At 43.5% G+C, this 10,758-nt stretch overlaps 1 protein-coding gene across 1 annotated transcript in view; it reads right to left on the reverse strand.

The window, feature by feature from the left end:
* GPC6 (glypican 6) overlaps positions 1-10,446 on the reverse strand; it is a 1,077,716-nt gene extending 1,067,270 nt beyond the window's left edge. The window contains exon 1 of the mRNA XM_027590888.2: positions 10,287-10,446. Coding sequence (XP_027446689.1) covers positions 10,287-10,446 — 160 coding nt within the window. The remainder of the gene's footprint in view (positions 1-10,286) is intronic.
* Between the last annotated feature and the right edge of the window lie 312 nt (positions 10,447-10,758).

The raw sequence follows: 10,758 nt of genomic DNA on the forward strand, positions 1-10,758 counted from the left end.
ACTTACGGATTGAACTGATCCAATCACTCTCTTTCCCTTAGTCCCCCTAGTGGCCAAAGTAAGCATTTGAAAGAAGGCAGAGGCGATGGGGAGGGGAGGAGGAGGGTGCAAAATTTGAAACAGAGGCACTTTCTCGGTTAGGATTCTTACCTCTATGATCAAGATGAGAAATAACAGCAATCATTGCCCAAATTTGACTGTCCACCCTGACAAAAAAACCGTATTTAAAACCACAGTGAATGCACCCAGAGTTTGGCCCCCTGAGACTCAAGAGATGGTGCCTGGACCAACAGCATCAGCATCACCTGGGAACTTGTTAAAAAAACAAAAACAAAACCCCTGCAAATTACAGACCCCACCCAGGAATGACTAAATCAAAACCTTTGGGGGTGGGGTCCAGGTATTTGTGTTTAACCAGCCCTCCAGTAATTCTGATGCAGGATCAAGTTTATGAAGCAGAGCTTTGGCTAACTGGTTCCCTTCCCTGGATGCACATCAGAAATACTTGGGAAAACTGAAAAAGAAAGAAAGGAAAGAAGGGAGCGAGGACAGGAAAAAGAGTGCCCTGTCTCAGACCAATTACATCAGAGTATTTAAAGATGGAACCCAAGTATAAGTATTGTCTTTCAGTATCTCACATGACTCCTGGATAGCCCTGGCTCTTTCCAACTCAAAAGAGCCAAAAGGTAAATTTTCAGGAATTTTGTCAGCTGGTTGTTAAACTGTTAGTAGCTTGAAATCTGTCATGGTGGGAACATTTCTATACCACAGAAACTGGCAAATGCTACAAATCAGGTCTCCCCCCACCCCACCCTCCTGAAAGCCAATTGCTATGTGTCAGCTCACTGCTGGCTGGAGTTGAGAACACTGGACTTAATAAGCAAAAATGCCAACTACCTAATTAATTCAGACAATCTGAGTAGTTACTTTCAATCTCTCCATTACTCCTCAATTCCTGGGGATTCTTATGAAGATGGCCAAGCAATTCAGTGGCCGTATACTTAAGGAAGGAAGACATCAGCCCCTGTCTGAGGGAGTAACCATGACTAATCCAAGTCAACAGCTATGGCCCTTTTCCTTTCTCTTCTGGGCATGGACACAGGAAGCAATTCTGGAATGAGAGGGTGGGTAAATCTGCCGGGGGGCTTCCGACAGTTAGTCTATCTCAACAATGAGGAGACACACATGGTTAGCAACAGCCCCACTGTGTGCCTCTGGGCATCATAATGAGGCTTTGACTCTTAGTACTCCAGCAGCCATCTTGCTTCCATAATGGAGCCTGGTACAGTGTTAACTTCCCACTTGCCACCATCATAAACTGTTCTGGGTTGGAACTCAGGTGAAACGATGGTTTTCCCTGAATGGGTATGCCAGCCAATTCAGGATTTTCTGTGACGGCTGCCAAAAGTATCTTAAATGACACAGGTGATTTCAGGCAAGAGTTTCAACGGATTGTCTTCTTGAAACCCTTTTTATTGGAACTTCTAAGTAGTAAAGAAGAGTAAAGTTTTTTAAGGTTTTTTGGTTTTGGTTTTTTTTTGCTATTTAATGTTGCCTCTTCTCTGATGACCTCATTCACCCCTCTCCTCACCTTGGCATCTCATGCTGTAGTATCTCAATCAGCCCCCTGGCTACCCTCCCTCCCTCCCCCTGGGACGTTAATGATCTCCTCTCTATTCCATCCTGATTATAGTGCTTGACCCATCAAAATCAGTACTTTCATCTTGTCACGTCACTGCTAAGAACCTAGGATGATGACCTACTTCCTGCCACAGAAAACCAAGGGTTTTCAAGGTCCATCAAAATACAACCCCACCGTATCTGTTCAGTATTTATGTCTCACAAATTCTTAATTGATTCCTTTCTGTAGTATCCTCCATACGTACTACTTTGCTTGCGAATTTAACCCCAAATGCCTTCTTCTTTCACGGCTGTTTGTCAAATGCTACCCATCATTCAATGTCCCTGTGACAGTTAATTTTATGTCAGTTTGACCCACCTAAGGGATACCCAGATAGCTGGTAAAACATTATTTGTGGGTGCGTCTGTGAGGCTGTTTCTGGAAGAGATTAGCATTTGATTTAGTAGCAGGAGTGACCAGTGTGAGGGAACATCATCCAATTCACCCAGGCCCAAAGAGAACAAAAAGGTGGAGGAAGAACAAATTCTCTCTCTCTCTTCTTTAGCTTGGACATCTATCTGCTCCTACACTGGGACATGAGAGCTCCTGGTTCTCTAGCCTCGGAGTCTGAGACTTATACCACCAGTACCCTACCCCGCTTAAGGCCTTCAGCGTCAGACTGAATTACACCTCCACTTTCCTGGGTCTCCAGCCAGCATATGGCAGATCATGGGGCTTCTCAGCCTCCATAATCTCCAGAGCCAACTCCTATAATAAATCTCCTCATATATATACCTGCATCTATATATCCTATTGCTTTGGTTGCACTCAAGATCCCTGAATAATATACTCCCAATTAAATTTTACCTCTTCCTTTCGGCAAGGTCTAGGTCTCTTCCTTTTTTTGACTCCTATCATTACAACCAGTAATGATGAATTTGGTCCTTAAGCCATGGACATAGCATTGTTTAAATATTAGGAAGCGTTGAAGTAACAATTTAATTAATTCTTCATCTTGGTAAAAATCTTGGGTTTTTTTTTTAACGCTGCCATAGGACAAAAACTTTGACTTAAGTTTCAAAATGGCACAGCTGATTACATATATTTTGATAACTCTTTACTTTCTGAGAGTTAACATCTCACCCTACCCTGTCTGGGAAATCCCTTTGTCTCAGCCACATTGATACTCTTAACAGTGCTGTGCTGGTTTTATGATATTGAGTTTCGTCTCCACTGAAAAGCACACGTAAACTATGTCATAGTTATTTACATGGCCTTGTAAACTCAATGAATGTTTCTGGGATGCTTGATTCTCCCTCTCAACCTCTCCCTCTCTTTCACATACACAGACGCCAGTTCATAGTCATGATAGATGTTCAGTGATTCACTTTTGATTGACTTGTGGTCTGTTGGTTGTATCAATTTTACCTCCTAAATATTTCATTTTTTAATTGAAGTATAATTGGCCTACAATACTGTATTAGTTTCAGGTGCACAACACAGTGATTTGACCTTTGTATACATTGCAAAATGATCACCTCAATAAGTCTAGTTACTATCCATCACCATACAAAGTTAATATAATATTCTTGACTATATTCCCCATGCACTATATTATATCCCCATGACTTATTTTATAATGTATATTTGTACTGCTCCATCCCCTTTACCTTAGAACCCCCCACCCCTCCTCCCTTGTGGCGACTATCAATCTGTCTTCTGCATCTATGAATCTGGATTCTGTTTTGTTTGTTCATTTTGGTCTTTAGATGCTGCATGTAAGTGACATCCTACAGTATTTGGTATTTGTCTTTCTCAGTCTGACTTATTTCAGTTAGCTCCTAAATATTCCTTGCTTTCTACTTCATTCCCTTTCCAGTCACCACTCTAGTTCAAGCTACCATCTCCTCCTGTTCCTGTATCTGCTTTTGCTCCCCTGCAATCCATTCTCTACAGAGCCACCAAAGTAATATTTCAAATCAAGTCCAATCCTGATTGGAACACTTCTTCAATAGCTTCTCACTGCCAGAGGCTGAAGGCCAACCAAGGTCACTGCAGGAGCTCCAGGGAGTTCGGGGCTGATTAAGGCAAGATACAGGACCGGGAGGTGGCAGCAGGACATGGAGAGCTTTAATTTGGTGGCACTAGACAGGTTGCATGGGAGGGGAAGTCCCTCATTGCTTGAGGTCTGACAGACGTAACAGAGGAGCCAGGACCAGAAGGGGAGGAGGTTCAGGGAACTCCCAGGAGAGGGGAGGGGAATTAAGTATCTAGGCTATGTTGCTCAGCCACAGGGTGGAGAGGGCAGCAACTTGGGAGTTTTTTTAGGTCCCAGATTCATCCTATAAATGACCAGCAGGCCTTATGCAGTTTTGCAGGGTACACAAAAGAGACAGGCTTTAAATGGTTAAAAGTCTATTTTCTTTGGGCTGTGTTTAAAACAACCGGATGTTGAAAAAACTTGAGTTTAGCACCCACAGGTTAATTTAGAGCTAAGGGTCCATACTTGCAGTGAAAAGGTAAACCGCATAGGCCCAACATGCATGGGCCATCTTTGGACAGTGTATTAACCTGGCCCACAGGCTCTCCCGTAGTCTCATGGGACTTTCCATTCACTGCTGTTTTCCCCAGGTTCTAAAAGTCCTCTCATGTTTTCAGGGTCTTCTAACCATACGGTACTAACTACGTACTCATGCTTCAGAGCCTATTGTCCATTGCTCTTCCTCAAGGAAGCATTCCCAGATGCTGTGATGAGATCAGATACTCCTATTAAATGCTTTCATGGCCTGTCATAATCTCAGCCATTCATTGTGAATGGTGCTCTTAATTTCTGCTTCCCTGCTGGGATTAAAATCCACTGAGGCCCTATACATAGCACCTAGCAAAGTGAATTAAACATAGTAGGTATACAAGAAATACTTATTGGATGAATGGAAAAAAAGACACCTAAAGGAAATAGAGAATGAGTTATAAAAATAAATCAGTAGCCTGGATAATGTTTAAATATGGAATCAAGTTTCTATTTTTCTTTGGTACATTTGTTTAAAAAAATATTTTTCATCCAAAGTTATTAAAAACTCTTAAGTACTTCCATTCAGGATTATTAGAATTTTAAACCTTTATCCAAGACTTACTGCTATGAAACCTTTTATTTACAGATATGGCATCCCAGTGAGGCAGTTACACTTTCAAAGACTGGCACATAAATAAGTGAAAAGTGATTAATACTAAAGAAGTCTATGAAACTACTTAAAGTAGAATTATGTGCCAGCTAAAGAATTTAATGGAGCAGAATTTGGTCTGCAAAGAGATATAAGCAACAAGTTTAAAAGAATATTCAGTATTCTGTTTAAACTGTCAAGACAACTAGCCTTGCTAGAAGTCTTTTGAGAGACATGAATTAAGGGGGGAAAAGCAGTCTTAGAGATGTTACTGATCGGCTTTAAGCTAATAAACAATTTTATCAACAATTCCCTTAATACAATTTCTATCCTAAACTCATATTTCTATACAAATCTAGTGACTGAATTGTAAGTCATTTGGTTTAAAGGACTCAATAATTTTGTATTTTATAAGTGTTCATAAAACTCACCCATAATTGTGAAAGGACATTACTCACACTCTTACATAAATTACAACAATGTTTATACTATAATACTTTAAAGGACATAATGCTGTATATTTTAAATCACTTTTGATAGCAGCCTACATTTCTACTCACCAGCAATTACCATGTGGCACGGTTAAAAGATGTGAGTTTTATGTAAAAAAAGTCAACTCAAATGAACTCTTGTTCTCAATGATGACATATTATCCTCTAATTAAATCAGCTAAGATAGCTCTGTTTGCAAGGAGCATTCTAAAATTAATTCCGAAATCAAGAGTTTAACAAGTGGCACTCCTAATAGCCCAGATTTTAGGTTGCTTTGATACCTGGAATTAATGGGATTCTTTTAGAAATCCAGTGACTCGACAAATCATTAAAAAAAAAAAAAATTGAAGTTCAGCTAACTCATTTATACCTCTCACACTGTTCTTTGAAAGGATTTTAAAGACATCAGCTAACTCAAGAGAGGACAAAGAAATCAGAAATCTACGAAGCAGACAGTTAAATGGAAATTAAATAATTTATTTCAAAGTAGGATATTTAATGTGTCTATAAAAGAGTAAGAGTTACCAAACACTTTTTCTGTTTATGTTAATGTAATAGCTACAAACTGATAAAAAAAAATTGTGTTTAATGGCGAATGTATTAAATAAGTTAGTTTGCTGAGGGAACAGAGGGAGGGAGGACAGGTTCCTTGGGAAACCCACCAAAGAAAGGAAAGGACTGTTGGACAAAGATCAGGTAAAATGAAGCATCACATATCCTGAAATTTGAAAGCAATAAAGAAGGACTGAAAAAAGTCACTAGTATATCAGCAGAATAGAAGAGAATATTTTCTTAATTTGATTTTGGGATAAACTTTTAGAGTATTGAGCTAAATTCATATTCAAGAGATGGGAAAGAGTTTAATGCTTTAATATCCACCTGTAGCCCAGCTCTCAAAACACCCGAGACACAAAAAGGGACAAATACTGAGAAAACAATTATATTTTTTCCTAATCTATGAAGATAGATTCCCTCCTCCCTCTACCCCTGTGATAACTTCCTATAGCAAACTTTGTTGCACTAACCCATTATTCATGCAGGCCTGGTATACTGAAAAATACCAATACGTATTCTTTAGTTTCCATCTTTTATATAGCTACAGAGATACAATAAAAAAAAATCAGGAAAACACATAAGTACATGATCAATTCAGTGACGGTAGCATGGTTAATTCCTGAGAACATACATTTCAAAGTGATTTTGAAAAATTATAGATATTGCAAGTAAATAGAAAAATATGCAGCACAAACTGTGAGGGAATACATATGGTGATTGATAATACCAGACTATGTACCTAGTAGATGAAGAAAGAATTGATTTTGCACGCATTCATTCAACAAATACAGAATGGCAGGAGGCAGGATTAAGTCTAGGACTCTGGTACCTGGAGTCAGAACTCCTGAGTTGGAATTCTAGCCTCACCACTTTCTAGCTGAGTCATCCCTGGGCAAGTTAAATATTTGAGTCTCTCTGCTGCTCAGTCTTTTCATCTATAAAATGGGGATTATGACGATATCTATAAAATTATTAAAAGGAGTCAATAAGGCAGCATCTAATGTTTTAGAAGCAGGTAATGTTTTTTAAACAGGTGCTCGGCCTGTAGTAATTTCCAAATAAGGGATTGTTAAATACAGCTGAATTACATAACTAATGAAAAAAACGTGGGCATGCAGGCCAATAAGTCACCATTAGTCAGCTACAAGGAGTTATAATTAATGACTCCAAGAAGGCTCAAGGCATAGTGGCACAGTAAGCATAAAAAAACATTCTCTAATTGCCCAGTCTTTCAAGCAGATACTCTTTTCAGTTGTTGAGTCCTTTTAGAAGTTTAGAGCCATCAAGATGAGTTGGGTTGGAAAATGAGATAATATTATGGATGCTCAAAGAAAAGACTGGAATGTTTCATACCTACCTTTGATCAAAATAACATTCCTAACATAGAACTTGATGATCCACTGCTCAGTATCTTCCCAGAAGACAGAACAGAAGAAAATAAGTGAGCACACTGGGAAGGCTTTGGGCTAGTTATCTGGAAACATTTCGATACCACAAGAATTACTAAGTATTAGAATGGATGGCTGAGTGGGGCTCCTGGGTCTTCTCCTTTGGAGGTCTTTCAAACAAGGACGGATAGTCTATCTGATCTGCCTGGGATGGCTTAAGATCAGGGCTGAGTGAAGATTAATGGTGCAACCTGCCCCTTAAAGGCCTCCCAAGCACTCTCTGAGAGCATAACTTTATATATTACCCATCACAGCCCCTCATCTATTGAGTTTGAAGAACTCCCTTTTATCCTAGAATAGGAAAGGGCAACACTATTTCACAATTGTGACTTCTGAGTAGAACTTTAATAATGTCATGATGAAACATAATGTCCTTATTACTTCTCAGTTATTTTACCAGGCAAGCTACCTGCAAATATCTTTCAGTTAGAAACAGCTCTCATGAATCTAAATTATGAACAGCAGTTGCTTTAAAATTCATGTGCCCTGGCCGACTGATGGCATATGCTATTTCTCAAGCAAACCATTAAAAATCCAAACAAGGCAAAGGATGAAAAAGGAGTTTAAAGAAAGGATAACCACCACATACTAGATAATGAAATGTAAATAGTATCAGGAACTAGGGAAGAGCATATGAGTGTTTTCATTTAATAATGGGACAGCTTTCCTAAGCGATTATTCCAACAACATGTAGCATTGAGTAGTTCACTTTAAAAAGATTACACATATACACATAAATATATACATACACACACACTTACCTTTTACTTCATTTGTTTCCCTATCAGATGTGCCTCTGACCCCACAGTGACCTGTATCTTGATCATTTCCACCAGCATCAAAGCACACCAGGGTTAAGACAAAGTCAACAGTACCCTTAGTCCTAGAAAGTGATTTTAACAATAGTGCACGTTTCAGAACTTCATAGCTAATTAGTGAACACTGTGATTGTCAAGAGGTGGAGGTAAAAGGGGAAAAAAAAAAAAAACCCTGTAGTTAAAAATCTACTAAAGGATTTATTTTAACCACTGGAAATGTTTTCAGGAAAGTAAATGGTGAGTACAGAAATTATTTACCCTGAAAACCTTCATTTTGATATTAAGGAGATTTGCATCATGCCAAGGATGAAGTGCAGCCTCCTGAAATTCCCATAATCCACTAAAGAGTACTGAAGCAATTTAAAAATACTTAACTATTTTCTTCTCTGAGATCATATCTGAAATCATGCTGGGAAATATCTGTGTGTTTAAAAGATACAATTTGAAAAAGCCCAGGTTAGAGGAGAAAACGTTCCTAGAAGTAGTGAGCCATACCATAAAACCTTTAAAAGTTGAACTCCCTGAGATTTGGGGAGGAGAAAAAAAGCAAAGCTGATCCTTATCAATTAATTAAAAAGAATGAAATAACAGTAGACAAAGGGGAAGGAGAGTTAAAGAAACTTAAGGAGCTGTGGGGGCAGTAGCTCTCTCTTCACTGATTAAAAAATTAAGGAGTTCTGGAAAAGGGAGAAGTGACAGGGATAGAAAAGTAGTCTTATAATTCACCACAGGTTCCGCCTCCGACTCACCAGAGGCTGGCTACGTCTGGCTCAGAATTGAAAAAGGCTCCCTGTGTATCACGCTCGGCGCTGTTAGCGTTGTGTATGGGCTTTTTTTTTTTCCCTCCAATGCCTAAATTTCTATAAATGTGTTCATTTCGGTATAAGTAAAAACCTTCACTTGTAGAGTTTGTAGATCAACCGTAATAAAACAGCAATTGCATGACATATCGAAACTATGATGTTTTAAGATATCTGCAAAAAGCTTTCACTCGGCGACCAGCTCTTTGGCGAAATGCAGAGAGGCTGGTGAAATGTAGCGTTTTGATTTGACCATCTGAGGTCACCGAGGACTTCAACGGACGGGTTTGAGCAGCCCGCGCCCTCGCAGCATCTCCTGGCCTCTCTCTGCCTCCCTCAGCTATGCTCTCTCGCAGCCACAGGATTATCTCTCCCCGACACGTTTCATTCACAGAGCCCCAGAGAAGCTCCCCATTCGGTTGGAGCTAAGAGCCGGAAAACACGCACTCGGGCTGCTGCGCAAGTTGTTGCAGCTCGAGTGCGATCCACACACTGGCGCCGAGAAAGGGGGTGGGGGCTCTCGAGCTCTCGGAGCAGGAATGCTAGTGGCCCGGCACGCGGGGTCCGGGGACGTCGGGACAAACCCACTAGTGAGCCACTCGCTTAAGTTGGAGCAGCTTCTGAGAACAGGCGGGCGGGCGAGCGCGCTCAGGCCCCGGCGCCGCGCCGGGTGCCGGGGGTGTCCCCCGAACCGCGAGTGACCAACCGCAATCGGGAAAGCACTGAGAACCCGTAACGCGAAAGCCCGCCCCAAGCCCGAAACTGGCAGCCCGTGAACTCCCCAAACCAGCCCGGAACTGCAGACGTCCGAAGGCCGGGTCCCCCGCGGTGGGGTCGCCCCGCCTCGCCCGCCCCCGGGCCGGGCGCCGTGCGTTCTGCCTCCCGGAAGGATCCGGGGAGCAGAGCGAGCGGCGAGGGGAGCCCTCCGCGTCTCTCCACCGCCCCCGCCGGCGCGAGGGCGGGAGTGGGGAAGGCGCCACTCAGACTGTGGCGCTGGGCAAACTGTGGCCGCAGTTCTTCCAAGTTTGCCTGAGCGAGAGGCGCGGGCTGGGCGCCCCGCTCGGCGACCTGCCCTCGCGCCGCGGCCGCCCCCGGGTGTCCCGGGCTCCCCGGCCGGCCCGGCCCGAGCCCACAACGAAGGGGGCGCGGGGGCGCCAGAGCCGAGGGAGGGCGGGCGGACGCTCCCGCGTGTGCACACAATGAGGCAGCTGACACGCACACCTTCCCCGCGGGAGCAGCCGCCAGAGCATCCGCCGGCGTCCGGGAGAGCCCTGACAGAAAGTGAACACCAACAACTCAGCAACAGGGGGGGAAGAAGGAGGGCGCCGGGCGGCCCGGGGGACGGACGGCCGCCGAGGGCTGCAGCCTGCTGGGCCGCGCGCCCGCGCTTACCTGCGATCTCCTGGTAGGGAATGTCCGCCAGGCTGAATCCCTTGGCACCGTACGCCTGGCGGACCTCGCCGCAGCTCCGAGCCTTCACCTCCGCCCCGGCCGGCAGGGACAGCAGCAGCCCGGAGAGGGGAAGAATCACAGCCCCGATCCAAGAAGGCATGGTGCAACGTGCAAATCCAGCTCGGTAAACCCCAGGGCCCGTGCGCTCTTCACCTTGCCCCTCGAGCCGAAAGCCCGCCAGAGCCAGCGGCGCGCTCCTCGCCGCTGCCCAGCGTCACCCCCTTCCGCCAGCCGAGGGGACGAGCAGCGCAGCCCTCTGGACTGCGCTCAGCAAACTTTTATAAGCCAGATGGAGGATGGCAAGCCAACCAGGGCTGGCTGGGGAAGCAGCCGCCTAGCTCCTCTAGCCCCCCAGGTCGAAAACGGTGCAATAAAAAACGAGGGAGAGGAGGCACAGAAATGTTTTAAAAAA

This window comes from Zalophus californianus, chromosome 3 (assembly GCF_009762305.2).
Source record: "Zalophus californianus isolate mZalCal1 chromosome 3, mZalCal1.pri.v2, whole genome shotgun sequence".
Lineage (NCBI taxonomy): Eukaryota > Metazoa > Chordata > Mammalia > Carnivora > Otariidae > Zalophus > Zalophus californianus.